Genomic DNA, 25,000 nt, shown 5'->3' with positions numbered 1-25,000 from the left:
AACTATCTGAGCTTAGCAACTCTCAACAAAGTGTGCAAACATTGTCCTTGTGGCTTATCCACCACAGAAAACACTCGAAGACTATTGTTAATGTATGGTTCAACGAGCTAAAGAAAGGTAAGAATTATGTGGTCGCTGAATTATGTTTTGATAGAGAAACAACCCCTCTTTTAGCATTTTTTGCTAATGCCCCATCCCACTTTAGCTTAGCCATATAGTGTCACAGCAGTCCCAGAATCTCAGTCTTGTATCTAATTAGAGAACTCGTGGGCAGATTTAAGACTTAGTGTGGTAGTAAATTGGGCATGTGTGTATTTAGGTGCAAAATTGAAATTTCCACGCAGTTGTTCAAACTAAAGTTGTGCAATTGTTGATCAAATTACTTTTGAAACCTATCCATGTACATCCTACTGCATCATTTTAGAGTTTAATTGTTGTCAAAATGTTGTTCTAGCCCAGGTATCTCGTAAATTGACCTTCCTTTACCTGGCCAATGATGTTATTCAAAACAGTAAGAAGAAAGGACCAGAGTTCACACAGGACTTTGCACCGGTCATTGTTGAAGCATTCAAACATGTGCACAGGTAATGTGTGTGTAATAAATCTACATTTCCTGAAGCTTTAATGTAATGTCATTTACACTACTTGTAGGGAAGGTGAAGACGGCTGTAAAAAACAATTGAATCGGGTGTTGTCCATTTGGCAGGAAAGAGCAGTTTATGAGAATAACCTGCTCAATCAGCTGGCTCAGATCTTAAGTAAGTTAAATAATTTGGATTATCTTTTTAATGGTTCTTGCATATAATTTGTGTTGTGTATGTATTTGACTCTTAAAAGCTGCACCTTCTTATATACTCATATCAGATGAAGAAAAGAAACCTAAGAAACGATCTTATGAGGACATCCACCCTGATGATGAGGACTTTGCTTCTCAGAGCTCACCAACTGAACCTCCACAGGTGAACACAATTTGTTTTGTCACTGCCACATACGGTAACTATGTCAGTTATAATCCAGTGCTTCAGATGAAATAAAAAGTAATTGTTCTTGCCTAAAATTGTCATAGCCAATCTATCACCTAGTTACTACTTTCTGATTCTTAGACAGCAGAGTTAATCCGAGCTCTACAGGAGTTGGAAAATGCAGCATCTAGTGATTCAGTTTTGCGGCAGCGAATCTCGTCTCTTCCTGCTGAAGTACAAGACACGTCACTGCTTCATAGGATCACAGGTACCACCATGCTTGATGGATGACGAGTCTTAATTTTAGCCACGAGTTTGAAGACGGATGTGCTGACACAATCTGTCTCATTATTGGCTAATGTCAGTAATATTATGCAAAATGGCCCTCACTGCTTTGTGCTTTGGTCTTTTAGACAAAGAGTCGGGGGAGAGACTCTCTCGTCTGGTTGAGGAGGCTTGCATGTTGCTAGCAGACTACAGTGGTCGTTTGGCAGCAGAGATCGATGATCGACGACAACTGACCCGCACACTAACAACTTTTCTTCAAAGTCAGAAAGATGGCCTTGCTCAGAATGAGCAAAAACTCGAAGTGCGTACATTTTTTGTTGCGTTTAAAAAAAATCACTATTATTAAATACATTTTATTCATGTTTTTAAAAATAGTTTCTCTTTTCCTCAAAGCAATATTCACTGATTTAATTCATTTTTTTTGCAAAAATTTGAATATGATTCACCACATAAACTACTTACAATTAATCTTGAACAAACTTAATGACATAATAAGCACCAAAATGGCTGCATTAGATAACATTTTATCTGAACAATGTAATATATATTTATTTAAAGCAGTATCACCTTTATTTTCTTGACATGTATTCTTTGAATGTACAAATAAAGTGACTTGTTCTGCTTGTAAAGTTTTTTTTGATTAATGATCTCCTGTAAGAAATTTTAATTTACTGTGTTAGTATACTGTCTTTTAAGCTATAAGCACTAATACTTAATGTTTTTCTTTGTAGGATTATAAACGCAAACTGGCACAAGTTACCCAGGTCCGGAAAGAGCTGCGCTCCCGTATCAATAAGCTTCCATGAGGGCTTTAAAACTCTGAACTGACTCCCAAAATTTACTGCTGTTAAAACATCTCAACCTATCACAGCTTATTCTAGTCATTTAATACATGTTCTTTTGGTTTTATCTGAATGATTTGAATTAGTGTAAATTAATATTTTCAACCATCATGTTACAGCCAAATGCACAAACAAAATTACAGTGAGATGGTCATTTTTCTAATGAGTTTATTCATCATTACACATTGCTGTACTGTATGTCCTCATAACCCCTCATTTCATCATCTGCAGTATTTTATGTTAAGGTCATGTTAAGCTGTTTGCTTTTTAGTGTGTGAAAACAATTGTCAATAATGTATTTCTGCATCATGTATGAAGATTGGACATATTTGATGTGTGGTGATGGCCACGAATGCTGTCATGTATAGGTTCTCTAAACATTGTAGCCTATGTAATTGTATGTACTACATAGTTTCTGCAGATGTGCTCACCTGTAAGTATGTTTGAATTTGACTGGTGAATTGTTTGTTAGATTGTTTTACATATAAACACAGTGAAAAAGGCTAATGTCTACAGCCATGTGCTTCATTTTAGCTCTGCCAGATGTAGGTGCCACCAGAAGCTTGAAAGAAATGTGCCTTTAAAGCTAAATTAAGTAAGTGATGGTTTTCATACGAAAACAGCGTATCAAAACCAAATTAAAACTCCAAGTTGCACTTTAATAAGATGCCAGAGAGAGAGAGAGAGAGAGAGAGAAAATCTTTGGTTGTTTTGTCCAAACGGGCTCCCGTAGTAGACACATACCAAAGTACGACGGTCGAGCAAGCGCAGATTTTGATTAGCTATAGCAGTGTAAGGACCTTAAACAACAAGGCGAGGCATTATTTAAAGGTACTATTAATTTGCCCGACAACCACTGTGTGGTCAATAAAATTAATCTCTGAATATAATTTACATTAACTTTGGTTCGCCCTACTCGTGTGGGATTATCGTTAAAATAGCTAGGTTAACAGTCAGCTTGTAGTGGCTTGCTCACCCTTGCAGGTTTCTTTCATAACCATTTAAGACGCTGTGCAAAGTTTAAGTAGTTGAAGATGGACTTCGAAACACCTTACGAAGAAAGCACTGACATTGAGTTTATTAATTGCGAGGTAAGTGCGGTGTTTACGTTGCAGAAGCGTACACAGGCATGGGCCTTGTGCAGGAGGCGTCATTATTTTGCATAAATGCTATTGTTGCTTCATCCATGTATGTGTTTTTAAAAAGTAGTAAGTAGGTCTACTAACTATGGTATCACATCATAAATGGAATAGCAAGTATTTTCGATATGCTTTGATTTAAGATAGCTATTCAGTGTTGAATGTTGCTGTTTTACAGATTTGCAACAAATCCCTGAGGGGGGAAACTTTGTACAAATTACACGTGACTTCTGCGGGACATTTAGAGGTACTGTAATTGTGTATACACCTATATGATATTATGTTTTAATAATTAAGTTAATTTAGCGTGCATTATTTTCAAAAACAAGTCTCGGACCCAATTTGTATTTGGTGTAGCGCTAATCACAATGAGTCTATTCTGAAATTTACTTGGATGATTCAGAATTTACATGACTCTCTAACCTTTAATTTTGTTTAGTTAATCACTTTTTTGGTGGCAGAAGTCACCCCTATTTCTTTGATTGGTTAACATGCCAATCCCACTCATTAGGCATCGAGGGATCAAGACAGCAGATCATAGGATCTATGATCAATTGTAAGCATTATTGTTATTATAGCTTAAGTAAAACAACCTTTACTTCCTATCCCTAACTGGGTATGCGACAGCTCCTCAGTGATACCTATCTTAGCCAAGTCTTCAGGAATAATTTTTATCCTTCTGTCTTGTCAACAAACTCTCTCCACCTATCACTGGAGCCATGAGTGTGCCATTGTTTTCGGAAGACCCTTCAGGCTGGTTCTTATCAGTAGTTCCTCACCTGGTACCTTGTCTTATCATGGCTCCACCGGAGGATATCAGCACTGGCTTTAGCCTCTTCACTCCTCTTTGGGCTGGACTTGACATTGTTTCTATTCAGAAAATGTGTCAGAGGATCTTGTCCATTCTTTGTCACACCAGAATCCACTGTTTGGTACCCAAGAAGCTGTCTTTCATCTCATGGGATAAAAGCTTTTTTTGAGATGGCTGCATCTCCTCACTTGATGACCCCCTATGATATCCTTTCATAATTCTAAAGACATTCTTGCCTCATGCACAGTTATTGTATGTCTGAAACTTTTTCAGACAGCTCAATTTAATCTTAAGTGGAACAATGAAATGTGTTGGTAATTTCTTTATTTTGCTGTGCCATGTATGGTTGCAAATCTTTTGCAACCTTAAACATTGTATGGCTGCAATTTGTATCAGTGTGCATATTTATCAATTCTCCCCCACTGAATACAGAACTATATCTCAACCTGTCTTCACACACAGGTTAAAAATAATGCAACACAATATTTTAAATAAGCATCTATACTACAAACTTTCTAAATCTAATCAATTTGATTTTTATCACCAAGTATAATGTTTGCTTTGGCCTTGTCTTGCCCTGTGTATAAGACAATGGGAGCTGTTGACTGGACTGGGGTTGCTGCTTATACAACCTTCTGCTTTCAGACTTTCTTGAAATAAATGGTGATATTGCCTTTTAGGTGCTCAGTTAAATGTCTGCTTCTCTTCGTTGTACTTTGACCGACAAGCTCTCTGATTCTTCTTCTGTTTGAGATCACCATGCACTCAGAAAATATAAATATAAATATAAATAAATACGTGCATTTTTTTACTGTTTCGGTGTCCTGGGCTCTGGTTTGTAACAGTACAGACCTTTATTCGTTTAATACACTCTGGAAGATCATCTTGCTTAAAAGCAATTTTACACAAAATTTTCTACTCCACTATCTTTTGTTGTTGTCACAATGAAAGACTCAACTGAGAAAATATATTTGACTATGGACAAACAATCTGTTTTAGTTTTCCAAATATAAAGAATACTCAGTGTATGGTTCTTGTCTTTGTGCTTTTATATTTTAAAGCACAAAAAGGAAATATCAAATTAAAATGTAAATTATGTTTTAAGATCAACATAGTACTTAATGAATTAATTTTGTTGATTCTTCTTTTATTCCTGGCAGAATGAGGAGGCCTTGATTGCTGAGGGTAAGTCATTTTAACATGTGGTAAGATACTGTATGTTTTCCATTTGGTTTTTGCCAAACTTGAGAATTAAGTTTAAACTGCGATGTTTGCACCTTGGATACTGTGAAGAAGCTGCCTTTTTAAAAGGTAGGGTAAGTAGACTATGCTTACTTTTTAAAAAAAAGTAACTACAATCAAAACTGAACCAGTACCAACTTGCCCATGTTTTTTCCCATTCTCAGTATTTGAACAGGTAGGGTGCTCAACTTTGTTCTGGTAAATGATTTCAATTTTGTAGTATATATTGTAAGTATAACTTGGTGTCAATCAGACTGCTACATGCTATCTGAGTATAATAATGAAGTATGGCATCACAAACACAGAAGGAAAAGTGCAAGAGCTTCACCTTGCTGTGTGAAAAAAGCTGTTCCTGTATGGAAATACATCATACACATCAATATCGTATGTCCATATTAGAGATGTGGCAAAGGGTTTGTGAGGGCTGCAAACCGTAATAAAATTATGGACAGTTTTTCATCAACATAAAAAGCACATGTAAGCTACATATTTTTTTAAAGTAGATGTGGCACTTAATATATATATATATATATATATATATATATATATATATATATATATTATTATTATTTTTTTGAGTAAAATAGTGAATGACTTTCAAAGAGTTTGACTTTGTCAAAGAAGCTTAATTGCTCATTGCACTGAGTTGCTACCATATATTGGACACATACAGATTTGAGGACTTTTGGCTTTCAGGTGACATGTAATGAGAAATAAGATGGTTCATATACTCTACCTTGTAGGAAGAATGTTTTTTTAACGAAGTGTTATCCTGTTGTCCAGTTCAGAGACTCGGGATTTGCAACCCTCATAATGAACTTCAGTGTATTGGTTTCTATGGGCTGCACTACACAATTTGTTTTCCCCACATTCCATAATTCCTGCTTTTATATCATTAGACAGAGACCCAATGAGTGAATCTGAGTTATCACAGTTATCACACAATCATTATTGTGTTGTGCAATTTCCTGTATGAGCTCGTCTGGACCCATGAAAAGGCAACAATGGCAAACTTCAATTCAATTCACCGTGGTGACGGCAGTCGCTTCTCTTTCAAAGGAAATGGACTTTGGTTCCTCATATGACCTCAAGTTGCCTGTGCCTAGTGGTGTAGAACACACAATATGGACAGATTGTGCATTTGGGTGGTTTTTGCTTACATCACAAGTACCTGGAAGGCAAGTTATTGGATTCTGCTTTATCACATAAGGTTTGTTCATATGCTGGGGAGGTTACTCCTGAGTCTCTTACCAAAACGATCTCACACAGATGTTGGGACAGTTCACTCAGGAGGAAAGTTTATAAGGGAGCTGCAGAGGAAGGATCAAATCACTAAAACAGTCTCAAATATTTAGCATTTTTAAGGGACCTGACTTTGGTGCCAGCTCTCCCCATTCTTCAGTGTACTATGGAAATTCTGAAGGACAGGCTTAAAAGGCCAATTTAACAAAGAATGGAATATATGGCTACTGGGGGTAGCCTCCAAACTGTTTTCAGAAAAAATGGGACCATTGCCATAGCAATTGACAATTCAAAATAAAGTAAAGGATAAGGAGACCTTTTTGGGGACATTCCAGTGTTGCAGTGTGGCGTACACAAACGCAACGCAATCAAAAATAAAAATGGACTTGTCTAGCAATGTAACTTGATATTTTAGAATATGCTTTTAGTGGACATAATGGTTTGGAAAAGAAAAAGACAAAATGCAGCATTGCATCTATAAGGTTAATATTTAAGGCTAGCAATTGCATACAAGATGTGGCTATGTTTATGTACAGCATATGGACAAGAATAAATGGCAGGTGAAGTGGAACCTCTTCACACAGTGAGGGTAGATCAGCCTGTCACCAGTGCAGACAAGACGTCCTCTCGGGATGACATTCATTGTCCGGCATAGATATGAGTTTAGCTAGTACCATTCTGTCCCCCACTCCAATCTACAGGACAGCGGAGCACAGGACTGAGCTGGACATTCTGATGACCTTTTTATGTCCAATTTATTTCTCTCCCTCTCCATGATGCTGCTGATCCAGCAGACCACACCATACACTATGGCTGATGCCACTGAGAAGGTCCTCAGTAGAGGCCTTTACTCCAAAAAATCTTCTCAGGAGGTAGAGCCTGCCTTGGCCCTTTCTTACAGTGCATGTGAGTCCATTTGTGACTTGTGAGTCCAGTTCAGTTTGTTGTTCAGGTGAACAATGACAGTGTACTCATTCTCCACTCTCTCATTGTCCTTTCCCTGGCTGTTCACTGGTGAGGGGACAGTAGAGTGGGGCCTGCAGAAGTCCACAAACATCTCTTTGGTCTTCCTGCGCTGATGAGGAGGTGGTTCTGCTGACACTAGTCCACCAAGTTCTGCATTAGTACTGTGTATTTGGTTGTTGCCGTTGTCTGTGATGAGGCTGATAAATCGTCTGAGAACTTCTGCAGGACATAACTATCGATGTTGTGTCTGAAGTCTGCAGTAATGAGGATGAAAAAGAAGAGCTCGATGTTTCCTTGAGCAGCCCCCATACAGAAGGTCAGTAGGTCAGACATGCAGTCCCAGGCTCTCACAAACTGGGGCCCGTTTGTGAGGTAGTCCAGTATCCTGCTGGTGCCTCAAGAGCATCGGCTGGATGGATTTGAAGGCACTAGAGAAATCAAAGAACAGAATTTTCACAGTGCTGCCAGGCCTCTCCAGGTGAGACAAAGCAGTGGTGCACAAGGAAAATGACCGTGTCCTCCACTTCAGTGCTAAGCCGGTGGGTGGTGTAGGATGAATAGAGGATTATCTTTAGTCTTCATATAGACAGTTTTCTTCATGAGTTGCTTCAAGTCTGTGTTAAGTATGGATGCACAGTTCTTAGTTGCCTCCTTTTTACAATGACAAGGTTATATTGATTTGATAGTAAATAGTATTGCTTTTACTTCATGTAGCAAAAGCAAGTCGAAAAATACAAAATAATTTCATCAGTACATTTTTCAAAACAGGAATGGGAATGTGTTGAATTCCACTCCTTTTCCCTAGCTCAATCTTCAGCTTTCTCTCACTGGACCATTTTCATCAGCACTTTCTGGTTTACAATTATGGAACCAGCACTTTTTGCCACACATCTAAATCTGAACAGTATGTGTTTCAAATTACGAATTAAGGTTAAAATAGATTATGGTACATTGTTCCCATAGGTAAATTTGTCCTCATTGTACTCATTCTTCAGTGCTTCTGTCAGAAGCAGGGGGTGCCAAAGTGTTACGCTTTAGCTTGGTTTGGTCAGCTTCCTTAGCTGAATGATTATACCTGTTGTTCATGTTGTATGCAACATCTGTTTTTTGCCATTAAAATGTCTTAAATTTCTTGTAAGTATATTATTTTTGACACACAATGCCCGTTTGAAAGCAAACGCGTTTTTAATATTGGTAACTGAAGTGTTCATTTTAATGGTCTTGCATTTCTAATTGTCTTGCATTTCTAATTGTCTAATTTTGACACGTAGGAAAGATCACCAGGCAACAAATTGTGCCAGTCTTTGAGGACATCATTCAGTATCTTGAATACTTGAAAATTGATGAGCCCATTATTGGTAAATATTTCTTCTTGGAAACTTGCAAAACTCAACACATTATTGTAAATGTTTGTTTTTTTTTGCCTTTCCTGCAGGTCTGGACTATTTAGTTGAAGTACCTGGTGATAATTCTGAATTTTCAGGCATCAGGTACAACTGTACACTCTGCAAGGTTCAAGCATATATCACAGAAGCTGTTCAGCATGTGATTGGACGTAAACACAGACAAAAATACCTGGTAATAATGGTTTATGTTTATTTGAGTTGATGCATAATAAAGATTTAACTTTAAGCATTATCGTTTATTTAGGAAAAAAATCGTCCTGACTTGGTCAATTGGGACCCTCAGAGACCCCAAACCATATCAGGGAAGTTGATAAGAGCCAAAGCAGAGATTGCTGAAAGACAAGAAGGAACAGGAAAACCAAAGGTTCAACAAAATTCTTTTAATGATTCTAGTATCTAGTGAAATATTGTTAACAATAAATATATTTATATATTTATATATTTTGTTACACCAGCCATCGTCTAACAAGACTAGACGTTCTTTTCCAAGATTTTCTGCTCAAGGTTGGATATTGTTGGATATTTCCCAGTTAAATTGTCCACATACCTTATTTCTTTAATTTAATTTTTGTTTTACATATCTTTTAATTCATAGGTGGACCACATAATGGGCAGGCTTCAAGTTACACACAAGACTTGGGAGCAACCACTCCAAAATTTGGGAGCTATCCTGAACGTCCAGGGAGGCAATGGGCTGATAAATCTGACATTGGGCAGGATAGATATAAAGATTCTTTAGTGGACAGAGCACCACTCCATGACAGAGAAATGTACACCCTATCTTACGCACAAGATGGGGATAGTTTAGACTTTCCCAGGGATTACACCAGAGATTATGATCACGAGAGTAGAGAAGACTTCTCTAATGTATTCGGGCTTCAAGATCAAGATAGGAGGCAGTATAGCCGCAGTCAAAGAGAAGAAGTTTATGCTGATGATTTTCGAGAGCCACACGTTCAAAAAGATGTTCTGAAAGAGTTTTATACTGAAGAACTCAGACGTGAAAAACAAGCCAAGACTAAGCAGTGGTCTCATAACGTTGATTCCCATCAGCATGAGCATATGAGGAGATCAGGAAGAGAAATTGGACCAGCAGCCAGCCAGAGCAGTTTTTCTACATCTTCAGATGGCAAAAGCCAGTGTGAAATCTATAAAATAATGCAAGATTATAGGCATAGCGCTGTTGCCTTAGAGCATCCAGAAGAAACATTGTCAAACCCTGGGCCAAGCAGAGCAAGCCCATCCAGGTCTGGAGACTTGAGCAGGAAAATGGCTGACATTCCCGATCCATTTATGCGCTTCCTCAAGGGTGGGTCCAGTTGTGAAGAGCCAGTTGTAAGAAAAAGAAAGAGTCGCTTCTCTGATGCTACAGAAGAGGAACTTAAAGCTGCTCAAAAGACGTGAATGTTTTTAAATAAAAAAAAAAAAAATGCACTCAATTATTTTATCAATATTGAACTCTTATTTTTACTTTTAAGGTTTAGTAATGAGTATGGACCAACAGATCCCAAGTTTCCATCACTGAGGCCTGAAATACGAGAACTAAAACCACAAAAGACTGATTCTCATAAGGTAAGCTATTTTTATTGTAAGTAAAAGTGATTAAAAACGTCTGTTTATCCACTGTATAGTTAACAGTAATAGAGTAAATCTGTAGTTTTACTTATAACTGTAAATGGGTACATTGGACCCACTTTTGTCTTTCAGAATTGTGTATTTGTCAAAGCCACCTTTTTTTCCCTTAGCTATAAGTATGAGCATAAATGGATATCAGCATTATGCTCTCCGATATCGTGTTATATTCAATATATTCATATGTAATTTAGGGCTATAAAACTGAAACCTACCAAAGGGAGCAGCTAGTGGAGCGTTCTGAAAGTACAGGGGACGTCTTTGAGATGCTGGTAAGATTTATTTTCATAAACCAAAAGTTCTGAATCAAGGAAGAGGAAACATGTTTTGGGTTTTTTTTGCCTGTAGAAAAACATTGAAATTGAAAATGAAGATGAGGCCAACTTCCTGAAGGATCGACTCTGCAGTGTCTTGAGAGAATTTAAGGCCAGAAAGGCTGAGAAGGCTTTGGTATGTGTTCATGACGTGCAAAATATGAAATAATAAATGCATATTTCTTGTACACTTATACATATATGCATAAACTGTGTTCTATTCCAGCAAACTGGCCAAAACAGAGCTGCCATTGTTAAAGAGTACAACAGCATGAGGCCAGTTCCAGAGGAACATATTGAAGACCTCTATGGCAGACCACCCAGAGAAAATCTGGATGTCAGAAGAGTGGAAGATTTTTATGATGACCCCAGACCAGAACGACATGATGAAATTAGTGAAGATTTCCAGGAGTACCAACATCCTGTACTTTCTGAGGCAAAATATTCCAACAGTAACCCACATAAAGGTAAAACATCAACAAAAACTGTTGTAAGAGCTACATCTTATGGGATCATTATTGGTTATGTTCACATGACATCACAACATTCTAGTCCAGGGGTGTCAAACATATGGCCCGGAGGCCGGATCCGGCCCTCCAAGACCTTTAATCTGGCCCTCAGATGATTTTCTACTTAAATATTTGAATTATATTTTCTATAAAAATATTGGTAATTTTCTGCACCGCTTAGCATAGCAGCGTCTCCAGTGCCTCTGTGTGTGGCCCCTCCCACCAGAGCAGCACAAATGAAGACTTGCCTCTTTCCAAACGCTCTTAAAGGACGATCGTTTTGACTGTTGACCGTGACACCCTCATCAGCAAAATGTCAAAAATGAGAAAAGTGGATGTTGAGTGCAGGATTTTCCAAGAAAAATTGATTTATTCCTATTTGCATACAAGTTAATGTTAAAACATTGTGTTGAAATTACATTTTTCTTAAAGTTTCAGGTTCATTATATTATAATATTTTGTAAAAGAAGAGTTCATCAGTTAAAAAAGATTTCTGTAATAGATTTGCGTTTCTCTGCACAAATATTTGAACTTATTGCTATTTTTGGGGTGTATATGCCATTTTTTTTTCTGGCCCCTTTGGGACCAAAGTAGGTTGGATACGGCCCCTGGACCAAAAAGAGTTTGACACCCCTGTTTCTAGTGTATAGTTAAAAACTGAAGAGGATAGATCAGAATACCATAATATCATTTACTGTTTTAACTTTCCTATTGCAGATTTGTTGACCTGGTTGTTTATATTTAATAGTAATTACTGGCCTTATCCACATGTCTCTCAAATGCAACAAATGTTTAGTCAAAGGGTACACTATTTAACTTTTCTGGTACAGGGTTCGTCACCAACTTGTCTCCACAATATGGCACCAGAAAAACATATTTGAGAAATGTCAAGCGTGCATTCCCTTCTAACCAATCAGCAGAAATTGTGTTGCCAGAGGGTTCCTGGAGCCAGTTATGGTGGTCCTCTTGAACCTTAGATTAGATTGCTTTGGATTGTGATAATATCTCCAAAACCTTCTTGCTCTGCCCTTATCAACCCCATGGAAAAAGGTCTATAAGGCCAATTCTTGTTTCCATATCATAAAAAGGTTCCATTTTGTTTCAGACATGCAGAGGTGGCCTAAAAATCAACCGCATGCACCTGGTTTTGACGAGCCAGCACATTTTCCCAGAAAGTACCAAGAGCCTTCAAGGTCTCGAGACTTCCAGTCGGCTGACCATTTCTCAGATTATCACTCACCCACATCTCGTCACCCTATGGACCATGGGCCAAGGATGAGTAGGCTGCCTCAGTATTCAAGGAATTTGGATAAAATAACTTCTACTCTCCTTGAACTTGTTGCAAGAAAATAAATATATAGATGTAAACTGTTCAGCTGTGTTTTTATGTGAGCTACAACTATAACAATTCATTTTTCTATAATGAATGGTGTGACATTTATTACTATTATTGTGGTACAATGAAATGTTTTTGTTGAAAAACACATAAAATATCAGTTCTTATACCTTATTTTAACACGTTTTTGGAAGTAAGATCTAAAAGTTTAAATCATTAAACTCTACATATTTTGTGATTTCAAACGATTTGCATGTAATCAGAATTTAGATTTTCCCCACGTAAAAAACGTCCCACCGTCTTATTTTTATTGTATGTTTATATGGGCTGTAATACATTTTCTTTTCCCACTAACCCTTCCGTTTAAATTATGCTTACTATTGTATTATATGAATTGTAAAATATTGAATTAAATGTATTTAAAAAATAAAAATTAAAAAAAATAAAAATCGGCGCAACTTACGTCATCACGTTCATACGTATTGCTTTTTCCGGTTCGAGTCGCAGCCATCTTGATTTTCCCTTGCTAGCTAAATAAAATAAATAATACGCTGAACCGGGCTTCACTTCGAACACCTTAAACAAAGTAAGTAATAAAGGACTTGATGTTTGACTGTAAAATGATGGTGAGAAATAAACTAGCTTACGTGGATGCATGTGCAATTATCTGCCTTCTTTTCATTTGGTTTTCTTGACCAATAGTCGATTGTTTTGGAAGATGAACAGAGGCGCCATTTCCCTCCCCGCTCTCAGCGGCGCTTATTGGTGGCCCGCTGAAGGGTTCATAGGCGGCCAGGAAACTGCTTCGTTATCTCCGCCATGTTGGCTCAACTCTTCTGAATGTGAAATTGAATGGTGGTTCCCATTGGGCCCCGAATGGCGCTAGTTGCAGAACGAACTTAGCCCTTAAAACCTTGATTGGTGGAATCAAGTCCGAGGTTTGATTGGTCTGAAGGACAGATCCAAACCTTGTCTTTATTGGTTAGACGGCTCCTTCCTAGCTCTGGAAAGCTTTACAAACTTTCATTTGAAAGAGAACGTTTGGTCTACCGGCGATAATTACGCCAGCTGTGGTTAAATTTTAGTGCAGTCGCTATTGTGCTTCTCCAACTATCCTTCGTGAGCTCCAGCTCCTGTCATGTGCGTTGTTCACGGATCTGCTGTACTGTGCCATGCTGTAGGCATGTATGTATGTGACACAAAGTGGAACAATTGCACGTCCTCTGCCAACATTCTGTTTGAAATGTACAAACGCACGTATCGCATAAATATCAAATGATTAAATGCAACACCAAAATGTGAATGTCTTTGTTCCGTATACCTGTATTTACCATCAGAAACGTTCTAGTCTGTGTTTGTCTGTTTAACTATTCGACTATTCAAAAGTATGGACGTAAGCCATGGCCTTTTTCGATTTACTCTGAAGAAGGCATGCTTTTCAGTATTTTCAATGCTGTGTTTTCAATTATAAGTTACTTATTTTAAGAAGTAGTTACAATTTGTAACCACTACTTGAAAAGTAGAATTTCTACAACAAAAGGACGTTGTTTTTTTTTATAATTAGGTGTTCAAAATTACCTGATTGTTGGAACTGTGTTCTTCAGTTTACTGCACATTTTTTGATCTAACATGGCTGTGTGTTTATCCAACTCAAAATCTGTGTTTATCTCTAAACAGTGATCACAGAGTGACCAACTGTGCAATGTCCTTGCCCAGTGTGTCTCTGAAATATTATGGGGCAACCAGAAGCATCAAATTGAAACAGTCGTCATACAGTTTTAATCTTTGTGCAGTACTACTACAATCATTAACTGGACAAGTGTCAACCCTCTGGTCCCCATGCTTCTCTCAAAAATAGAAAAGGGAACATTGAGCTTTGTTTCTCTTGAGTCTCCCTCCCATCCTGTAATGACTCTCCTCTCTGTCCTTCCCCATCCTTCCGGTCCCCCTCCCCCTCTAGGTTTTTCATTGATGGGGTAGGTTTTCTATTCCTTTGCCTATAAGCTTGATGTGGCATTCATCACAAGCCACAAACCTCTTTGAGTTACAGATGTAGTTTAACTACGGCATACTAATTTTGTTTAGGAATGTATGCAGCATAACATTTGAGATAATAAGAAACAACATATTTCCTGTTCATAGTGAAGGTTACACTGTATAGTTTGTTCTGTTCTCATTAAACCAGGGGCAGGTTAACAAGAAGGGCATTGTGTGACATTGCTGACGTTTTAATTGTGCAAGTTGCTGTGAGCGTCGTTTTTACAGACAAGACAACAAAGTCTTTGTTTACAGATTTCCACCTATCTTTAAGTCTTGTTTTCTACAAACAAATCAAGAATGAAACACACTCCCACATAGCTGCTCTTAAATCAGATGATCTTGTACTATGGTCTTGTTTGTAATGAACACTGCTGAAAAATTGAGTAATGAATGCCATTTTAGTTCTTTACACATTATGTGTATGGATGAATATCAAGTAGTAACAATACACGTAAAACAAATTGTATTTTGCTTAACAGAGTGACTTCACTGATTTAGTTTGTTTGTGGTGCGGGATGAATAAGAAGACAAGGACAAAACCTTGTATGTGTGGGACTGCGCACACGTATGAGACAGCGGTTATGCTTTTGTACTTTAAATCATGTGGATGCAACATGCGGCACCCATCCTGGCCCTTCCTGCAGCCAATGGCGTGCAGAGCCGAGTCCGTCGCCGAAGAGCTCTCGACTAATAGGAGCAGAGAGGAGGCGGGCCTTAGGAAGACATTTAGTTTGACATTGTAAATAAGCAGAGAGCAGTTGTCAGAGAGCAGCCCGGGAACCGCTCTCATCTGTCCGGCAGCAGTAGACACTAGCACCGCTGGAGGACAGACCATGCCGAGGCAAGCAGACGCACCAACTCCGTGACTACAAGAGCTTTTTACAACTTTAACTTGTCTTTTTCTCCACTTCTCTCTACTCGACGTTCCTCTTTTCTTTCCCCTGACCCCTATCTTGTAGCTCAAGGTAACTTAGAGCAGGAAGTTGGCTGTCAGTGAAAGAGGGTTGGACAGAAGAAAGGGGTGGATCCAAAATCTTCTATTGAGCTAATTGACACACGCGGCGACCAATGGCAAACAAGAGCTTTGTCGTGTCATTGGTCAGAAGTAAACGAGGCAGGAGCTAGGGTTAAGGCGGGGTTTGAGTATCGTGTAGCATGCTAGATTGATTACTGTTGAATGTTAAAGGGGAAGGAGACTGTAGTGAATTTTGTCTGGGAGTCGGGAGTGCCGCTATATCGTTGTCTGGTGATGTGTCGCTTTTTTAGTCCATTCCTAAACCCTCCAGTTTGTCCCGGCAAATGGGTCGACTTACAGATCCTGTCAAACACAGCCGTAGAAGAGCGGGGAAAGCGGTGTAAAAGTTGCCCAAAACAATGACAAGGAGAGGTCAGCTGTTGGACCGTCATTGGTGGAGGAGGCGTGAGACTCCGGAGGGTTTTGATCAGGAGTAAGATGTTTGTGGTCATTGAAGAAGACGAGGCACCGGAGCAAAGAGGGGAAAGCAGGGGGAGGGGGCTGCTCTTCACTTGTGTCCGGGTTGGGAGTTTTTTTAAGCCGTCCACTGGAGCCAGGGAGCCTTTTGTCTGTTGATAAGATCTGGAGACTGGAGGAATTGTCAAGAGTTTTTTTTCCTCTCCCTGCTCCTACTCTCTTGCTTGGCTGTATACAGGGAATGCGCTGCGCTTCAACAGGGCAAACTGCTCACCATGAAGGACACTGGGTAAGTCCGGACTGGCCGAACTGAAAATGGGAGCTAGTTAGGCAGTGAATGCAATAGTTAATTAATGTTTGTTAATCGTGATAAATAGTTAACCTTGTCCGTGGGCTCCGCAGTGATGCGAGTGTCTGTCCTCTACAGCCGTCCTCCCGAGCCCCCTCCCGCTCCTGATGTCCTGTCGCTCTGTCTTTGGAGAGAGTGGAGTTTATGTGCGCGCGTGCCCTTCACTTTCTCTCATTGCTGGAAAAAAAAACAACCTTCAGTTATATATTTCTTAGCCAGATTTCTTGACCAGTTTAAAGGTATACTCGATTTACATATTTTGTAGCCTGACTCTGATGATTTATTTATTTTTTTTGAGCTGTGTCTGTCCTAGGGGGCTGTGGTGCCTCCAGTCATTTTTGACCCTTTCCTCCATGTCCTTCAGAGCCAGACAGTGGCACCGACTCTCTTACATCCACGTTAAACTGCTGTATCTCTCACTACTTTGGTTAATAGTCGTAGAAGTCAGGGGTCCCCCGAGACTCTGGTGCAGCTGGTTGCTTTGACCCCAGGACCCCTCTCCCCCGCCCCGCCAGGGACAAACGCCCAGATGGGACAGACTGTCGGACTGTCAGCTCCAGTGGTAGAGGAGCCTAATGATTTGATCTGATCTCATCTGAAGGAATCTGCGTCAGGAGTGCCTCCTTTCTTTCTCTGCTCTAACTTCCTTCCAACTAGATTTGTTTGTCCTCCTGGGTACTCTAATTGAATGTTTCCATTGGTGCTTTGACAAAGCAAAGTCCCATCGGGGGGGTGAAACTGAGAGGCTAAAAATAAATTAAGTTGAAGGCTTGAAGCCCTTGCTTTCTAATCCCAGTGTACTGACAGAATACTATTTGAACGTAATTTGTGACCCACACTGTATTGTTGACTTAACCAGGAGAGAACAAAGTTACCGAAGTGCTTGGACATAGCTAAGTATTTGAGCTTATCGCTAAGGTGACCACTACCACTGTGTTTTCTGGCTCTTTTGCCCTTGCCCCTTCTCCCCCTGCGTTTGAACATGTGTACACTGTCACCAAAGGCAGTGTGAGCAGCCAGGGACTCTGCTGTGTTTTATGCAGGTAGCTTTAGCCCTGCCTACTGACGCTGGAGACGAGGCCTAGCATTGGATGAAGGTCATGGGAATGTGAGTATGAGAGCAAAGCATGTGGACCCAGGAAGTGGACCTCGCAGAGGGAACAAACTGATGGTGTGGACTTTGAGGTGCTGTTTTATTTATTGAGCATCTCAGAACGTCCACAGCCGCTGGGGTCAGTTAAGTGCTGCAGTGAAAGTTGAAAAACCTGTCCTCCATCTCTTCCCCCACCCCTCTCTGGTTTCCCTCTTACTGCTGTTGAATGACCTTGGGAGATCAGTGACTAGCACTTCCTGGAGTTTGCTTGAAGTAGAACCAAGGGCAAAGTTTGCTTGGCCATTCAGACCACTGGTATTGTCCAGCTGTGCAGTCGAGGTGCTTGTCAGTAGTAGGGCTCCATCTGTTCTTTCTAAAACAAATGAGTGAAAAAATATCCCGTTCACTTGTACCAGAGGTTAATCTGTAATGCTGCCTGAGAACTTCTTGTTTTTTGTTTAGTTGAAGTAGATCATTTACTCTGTGCGCTGTACACGCACGGTTTGCTTGTGTGTGAAATTTGTGATTGAGTTCAGCAAGGTCAACACGTCTAACGGCAGCTCTGTCAAAGGCAAATGCAACAATATTAATTTACTTTTCTTAAACCCAATGACTTTAACCCTTTAGCTAGCTCTACACTAAGTTATCCAGAAACTGCACTGTAATAGTATTAGTAATAGAATTTATATAATGTGCTCTTATTAAAGTAATTGAATTAGTATAGTATACTGCATGTCTTATCAATCATTAAATTTGATTTTTTGTAAATTTCCAGTTTTGCTTGACCAGTTTGAAATAAATTACACAAAAGTTTAAATAGATCATTTCTAAGTAATGTAACAAGAAAGGGAACAGCAATGACCAAGCCATTTTTTGGCTTAGTTATAGTGTGGTGTTTTCTTATCCCCGCCTCTGTGTGCAGGGCTATCAGTTGTATTTGGACAGGAATTGAAGGCTCATGTGAAGCGCTGTGATGTCAGAGTTGGAGAGCGTACCCACTCGACATGACGTTCTTCTACTCCAGCCAAAGCGAGAGAGGGTACAGAGCTATAGACTGGCAACAACAATAGTGCTGATTCAGCCTCTGCAACATTGAGTTCCTGTGAGAAGTTTGGTCTCAGCCTAAGTAATATGGAGGGACAGTATTGCGGAAAGAGGCACCATGAAAGTAACATTGCAGTGACAGGAAGAAGAAACTCTGTAGGAGGAAGACTGCATTGGACTGTATTGACAAAGCCCTCAGTCTCACACACACACACTCAGAGGAAACCCAACACCTACATCACATTGTGTTCATGACCTGATGAAGGACAACATGACTGCAGAGAAGAGGAGAGACGTACCTCCAACGCATAGTGAGGCTGTAGCTCTAATAATGTACTGGTACACAATCTGAACAACCACAGTGTCAGGGCTTAACTACAGCAAAGTCTGTATACAACACAGAGTAGAAGTGATGGACCAATCGCAAAAAGCCTAAATAAGCTGCCATGCAGTTTTCTACCAAAAACACTAACCTTTAAACTACACCAATATTTGTAAGCATACTAAATTGACCAATGTTTTATTCTCTCTCTCTCTCTCTCTCTCTCTCTCTCTCTCTCTCTCTCTCTCTCTATCTATCTCTCTCTCTATCTATCTATCTCTCTATATCTATATCTCTCTATCTATATATCTATATATATCTCTATCTATATATATTCTATATATATAGATATATATAGATATATATATATATCTATATCTATATCTATATATATCTATATACACATATATACAAAAATAAAATTTTGGAGATTTTGATTTTCTTCTTTGCCACAAACCATAGACTTTCTGTGTTTATTTGACTGAGACTGCACCCAGACCATAGAAGGCATTGCACAAATTCAAAACTGCTTCATGCACCACCTAATTTACTAGACAAACTTTAAACAATTGCAGGTTTTGCTTTGCACCTGTAGTAAAAAGGCAGACAGTTTGATAAGAAACATTGGTGATGCATAGGTCTTAATTTATCTACTGCAGCCCATTTTTTACTTTCATTTTAAATATATCATCTCTCACACTGCTTCCCCTTGCACTCTTGCTGCTGTGGTTTGTGCGAGGTGCTGTATGTTTATGCCTGAAGGTCACAGGGTCACAGAGAGAGAGGGCTGTGGTGAGTACATGTGATTATATTCAGTCTCTTTTTAAGATTTTGAGTCAAAGCAAGTTTTGAGAGGACAGAAGCAGAGAAATGTATTATGTTTCATTTTCAAATCAGTGAATCATTTGCTATTTTCTGTGCACGTCTGTTACGGTAGAATAGTTTCCATGATACTTTGAGCTCCTGGTACAGTGCAAATGTTTTGTGAATTGTCTAGTTTAGTTAAAACACATCTTAAAAAGCCACAAAAAGCAACATAATGTTAGAGTCACGATTTTAGTTGATGTCTGATATCTGAGCATTGTTTCTTCCTCGTGTTTGTCAGTACTGCTAGCTACTCAGAATTGGTGAAATACTGAATTTTAAAAACAGGTCCATGTTAAGCTGTTGACTTTGATTTGAAAGTTCCACAGTATGACAGGAAACTTGTCTAGAATATATTTTATTGTGGTTGTTGTTTGTTGATCAAAAATACTTGGAACATACATTCACACAGTGGGTTCACCTTTCCACAGATCTGACGTGTAATTTGGTGTCACCTGCTTATTTTCATGAAGATGGATGAGTGCAACGCCATATTGTGTAAACTTGTAGAAAAAGAAATTACATCTACATGGAGATGAGCAGGTGGCGCACCCTCCACCAGAAAAGTTATATAGTGCAGTTTTAAAGTAAAACTGCGTAATCTAAGGAAAACAGGAGAAACTGTGAAGGTTAGTCATTGGGATCACATGCCGTGGCTATGAGCCGACTGATTGATTCATATAAAGCCCCCCTTGCTGCCATTCTGTCCAATTGATTTAAGCTGCTGAAAGTGAACTGACAGAGCACATCCAGTTTCTGTATTGTTCAGTAACTCACAATACTGCAATGAAAGACTGTCAAGAATCAATGGACTCAACAACTGCATCCTTTTGAAATGATTTAACCAGTGTTAAATATTGACACATTAAGCAGTGCCCTGTGCATCTTTGGCCAAAGGTGGGGACGTTTTTGTTTATTCTGCACAACAGTTCAGAGTTTAGTGTGAAAATGGAATCATTCTGTGTTCATTTGTTTTATTTACATTTGTGGGGAAATTACACTATCTCTTTGTACAGATGCTTTGACAGAGAAAGGGAAGAATAGGACAACCCCAATGTCTTTACACTGCCCTCTGTGTTGTCCTCTCATTCTAATTTGACTATATAGCCATGTCTCCTACCTCCTCGGAGCAGCCTGTGGCACTATGTCTTAGTGCTAGATTAAACTCAACTGGACAAAGCAACACAGTCAGAGAAATAACTTTGAATACCCCTTCTTTCTTCTTCTTGCCAAATCTTTCTTTCTGCAGAGTCTAAGTAAAAGTGTGCAATCCAGACACTGTGAGCTATGCATGCTCAGACAGGCAGGCCAATATTCCCAGCAGATTCTTGGCATACCATAGTAACCTGCTGGATCCTCTTTTAAACCTACTTACCCCCATGGAGGAGCAAGCTCAAACGTATGCTTTAAATTTGACAGACAACATTTTCCTAAACGACTATTAGGGCACTTCTCTGCCAAGTGTGCTCTGAAAAGCTAACTACACTCTTGGACAGATACATTTTGATGAACAGGTTTCCCTTGTCCCGGAGAATGGGGTCAAAAGCAGGGCTAACCTCAACTGCAGCTGACTTGCACATGACCCTCTTGTATTTGTGGAACTACCACTGCCATGTTGTGTGTGCAGACTCAAGGCTTTGTCAGTGAGCAGCTTGGGCTCAGGCTTGTGTAGGAATGTGAAATTCCAGAGTTAAACCAAACTAATATAGCTGTTCCAAATGGAAGCTTTAAACAAATGTCAGTGAATCTGTACACTATGTATTTAAATCTAAACTAATCTTCCCTCTGCAGACTAAGAGAGGATGTCTTCAGATGGTTTTGGTGGGAGCAGCGATGCCCAGCAGACCCTGCAGTCCTTCTGGCCCCGTGTCATGGACGAGATCAGGAACCTAACGATGGTATGACTCTTAAAACCACCAGAATAAATTAAACTTATTTTTCAGTGACTTTGTCACATCTCCCACATGGGATTTTGTTTCTCACAGAAGGACTTTCGTGTGCAGGAGTTGCCTCTGGCTCGAATCAAAAAAATTATGAAGCTGGATGAAGATGTTAAGGTAAGAATAAATTTCAATTTTTTCAAACTATCTAGAAACTAGGCCAGATCCTTGGATCAGTATGAGTTCCAATAAGACTTTTATTTTGCCATAAAAATGTCCAGTCCTCACATTATCTGTTTGCCCACTCATCTCATAGAATTGTTAATCTCAACTATGTAACTGTTTACTTGAACATAAAATAATAATTGCTGTGTCACTTGGTTGTGAGAACATGGAACATGGAATATTTTTAACATTGTGAATACAATTCCCATGAACTGGCTCTGGTTTAAACATAGTCACTTTGATGTGTGGTGTTAAGAGCACTATCCCCTTAGTGAGTTAAGCAGGAGCTTAAAGTGGTAAAGAGATCAGCAGATCACCTGTGTGAGCCCTGACGCAGCAGCTTTCACAAAGTGCACACCTTTTTACTTTTGTAAGTGTAGTTTCTACAAGAAATGAGAGATTTTATAAATTAATGAGACAGTTTATATATAAATGTGTGGTGTACTTCTAGATACCTGTGTAACATTGTTGGTTAAATGTGAAATGGACAGTTGTTAACTGTCATTGTAATAATTTGTTCTCTTGTTTTGGACAGATGATCAGTGCTGAGGCCCCAGTGCTGTTTGCCAAAGCTGCTCAGATCTTCATCACAGAACTCACCCTCAGAGCATGGATCCACACCGAGGACAATAAGAGACGCACACTACAGGTCACTGTCACTAAACATGTCTATTCATATATAGGCTTATAAATAAACAAAGAAGGACTGTCTACAGCAGTATTGCGTAGACTTCCCGTACACTCTCATCTGTATGTTGTTTATTGACTTCCTAAATGGAGGCCTCATACCAGCATCCCCTTGAGGATGGTTCCACGTTTTGGTTTCTCTGTCCAGTGACTTTGAAAGCAAATCTAGGCAGGCTTGTGACCCACTTTCTGTCCAGTGGCACTTTTCCCTCTGCTGTTCACAAGTTGAATGAGCGGAAGAGGAAGTAGGCAACTTGAGCAATCTGATGGGAAACCTGGCAAACACTGACTAGTGGTCCCACCTGGAAGTCCCAGAGGGGGGACTTATGGAGTGGAACATGAAGCCTTTAAGTACAGTTTATCTATCCACATTCCTCTGAGATTAGCAACCCTCAGATGAATATATGTTATATATGTGCACATGTGTTTTTGAATACACTGAAAACATTGCATTGTTTAGAGGTGTTTGTTTCATCGTCCCAGCTTTAGTTTTGCATTTTACCTTGACTAATCATTAGCTTGTGTGATTAGCGTTGCATGCTGTGAATGACCAGAATTGCAGCTATTTGAATGTTTGTTTACAATGAGCCTTTTCTTCATAGTCAAATATGATGTCCATGTTTATACAGATCAGAAACAGAGTATGTGCCATTGTCAGACGGGCACGCCAATGGGGATCACCATAGCGACGCTCATCAATAGAACAAGTGTAGATGTGACCTGGTGTTACCAGATATTAATCAAGCTTCTATAAATAGGGCCAAGTGCAGGGAGGGCCACAATGGGGGGTCCTGACAGCCAATATCCTGTGGAAAATTCCACACACAACACAACGCTGAGGATATAGGAAGGGTATAGTGACACCAGGGTGGGCCATGTTTAGTGAATGTCTTGCCTTAGATTAGTTTTTTTAAATTGTGGTTTTTAATCCCACTGTTAAGGCCACTTTATTTTTTCACTGATTTTGAAAAAAGAATAGTTGTCTGTGACACATATTTATTTCTTCAATAATGATTTTTTCTTTTTTGCTTTTACAGAGGAATGACATTGCCATGGCGATAACAAAGTTTGACCAGTTTGACTTTCTCATCGACATTGTGCCCCGGGATGATCTGAAACCTCCCAAGCGACAGGTACAGACACCCCACTATAATCAGGCATATTTACTTGTGATTTAATTCAACATGAATGAATTTAAAGTGTTGATCAATGTCAGGACCTTTTCTATATTTGGCAATTCGGAGGCGCTGTAAACATCCTTGACTGGAAGCTTCGGGTTTGGTCAGCTATAGCTTTCAGTCGGATGTTTGCAGCTTCTTATTGCCTCTTACCAAACATTGACACTACAGCAACAATGCTCAAAAACTACCACAAAAATCTGTAGTAAATGGCATTTTTAGGATCATAGTTGACGGCGATACATATTTAGAAAACGAAATGTCATGTTTAGTGTTTACGTCGACTGTCTCCAGGCATGTAAACATCCTACACTCTCAGCTGTGTTGTCATGGAGCTGGGAGAGGGGTGTTTACGCTTCTGGTGATGGACACACGTCATCAGAGCTGCCCCATTGGTTTAAATATTTCAACATTTTGTCACACAAGTAAGTTACTCCTTATTAGCCCACACTGCATTTGGACCCTCATACATTTTTAATATCCTAAAGCCTTATCATCTTGATGCTTCTGGACATGAACAAAATTGACTGGTATGATTCCTGTAATTGATCTTGTGTCCAGATTGCATTACTCTGCTCCAGCCAGAGACCATGGGTTATTTATTAGGCCAGTTGTCCTCTACTCTTACACCAACAACAATAATTCATGGAGATGTATCTGACTGATTTTGTGTATTTCCACAGGACGATGTGCGCCAGTCAGTGGCTCCAGCCGAGCCGGTGCAGTACTACTTTACCCTGGCTCAACAGCCCGGTGGGGTGCAGGTGCAGGGTGCGCAGCAGGGGCAGCAGCCAGGGGCACAGGCGGCCACCACCATTCAGCCGGGCCAGATCATCATCGCACAGCCACAACAAGGCCAGGTAGCTTAGCATTGACTCTGAATGCCACCCTAGAAGAGGAGAATAATGCAGAGATCTAGATTGTAGCTCAAACATTTTGCTGGATAATTCAATATTAGTGGAGGCTGCTCTCCCACCAGCAAGAATATCAGCCCCTCCAAACACTCCCAGAGTCACACCCTTCATCAGAATCCATATCCTGGGAGTTGGGACCAAATCACCACTCTCATACGAAGCACTCATAAATGTTTTAAAATTTCTGTTTAGCCTCAGGTCCTGTGTAGGTGTGGCAAATATAAATTATAATGAAAAGGGAACTTCTTTGAAGTCGTGTGTGTCATTTGATTCCATTTAAGTG

At 39.6% G+C, this 25,000-nt stretch overlaps 3 protein-coding genes across 7 annotated transcripts; all 3 read left to right on the top strand.

The window, feature by feature from the left end:
- Positions 1 to 5: 5 nt before the first annotated feature.
- LOC110167225 (regulation of nuclear pre-mRNA domain-containing protein 1A) lies at positions 6 to 2,585 on the top strand (the record flags this gene model as incomplete). Its single annotated transcript, XM_020932549.2, has 7 exons — positions 6 to 117; positions 455 to 584; positions 652 to 758; positions 865 to 959; positions 1,104 to 1,230; positions 1,376 to 1,551; positions 1,982 to 2,585. Coding segments are annotated over 7 exons (822 nt in total), but the record flags the coding sequence as incomplete, so codon positions are not given.
- A 245-nt stretch (positions 2,586 to 2,830) lies between these two features.
- Positions 2,831 to 13,163, top strand: si:ch211-13c6.2 (uncharacterized protein LOC100000125 homolog). The gene is made up of 13 exons (XM_055162306.1): positions 2,831 to 3,183; positions 3,410 to 3,478; positions 5,203 to 5,227; positions 8,764 to 8,850; positions 8,928 to 9,070; positions 9,143 to 9,262; positions 9,354 to 9,402; positions 9,494 to 10,298; positions 10,377 to 10,470; positions 10,725 to 10,802; positions 10,879 to 10,980; positions 11,071 to 11,311; positions 12,459 to 13,163. Exons 1-13 carry the CDS (start codon positions 3,127 to 3,129, stop codon positions 12,704 to 12,706), a joined length of 2,118 nt encoding a protein of 705 aa, XP_055018281.1. The 5' UTR covers positions 2,831 to 3,126; the 3' UTR covers positions 12,707 to 13,163.
- A 6-nt stretch (positions 13,164 to 13,169) lies between these two features.
- Positions 13,170 to 24,979, top strand: LOC110167220 (nuclear transcription factor Y, gamma). 5 transcript variants are annotated; one of them, XM_055162310.1, is made up of 6 exons: positions 13,170 to 13,275; positions 21,625 to 21,731; positions 21,822 to 21,890; positions 22,474 to 22,587; positions 23,663 to 23,758; positions 24,487 to 24,979. In XM_055162310.1, exons 2-6 carry the CDS (start codon positions 21,636 to 21,638, stop codon positions 24,670 to 24,672), a joined length of 561 nt encoding a protein of 186 aa, XP_055018285.1. In that variant the 5' UTR covers positions 13,170 to 13,275; positions 21,625 to 21,635; the 3' UTR covers positions 24,673 to 24,979. The 5 variants fall into 5 exon arrangements, with proteins under 5 accessions (XP_055018285.1, XP_055018282.1, XP_055018286.1 ...); XM_055162307.1 differs by having other exon boundaries at positions 13,176 to 13,275; positions 21,819 to 21,890; positions 24,487 to 24,971; XM_055162311.1 differs by lacking the exon at positions 13,170 to 13,275 and adding an exon at positions 15,426 to 15,570.
- The last annotated feature ends 21 nt before the right edge of the window (positions 24,980 to 25,000 follow it).

Source organism: Boleophthalmus pectinirostris, unplaced genomic scaffold (genome assembly GCF_026225935.1).
Source record: "Boleophthalmus pectinirostris isolate CB_2022bp ecotype Guang Dong unplaced genomic scaffold, ASM2622593v1 HiC_scaffold_481, whole genome shotgun sequence".
NCBI classification, from domain to species: Eukaryota; Metazoa; Chordata; class Actinopteri; order Gobiiformes; family Gobiidae; genus Boleophthalmus; species Boleophthalmus pectinirostris.
Note: the sequence above shows the minus strand (reverse complement) of the source record. Positions and strands in the feature narration are given on the sequence as shown.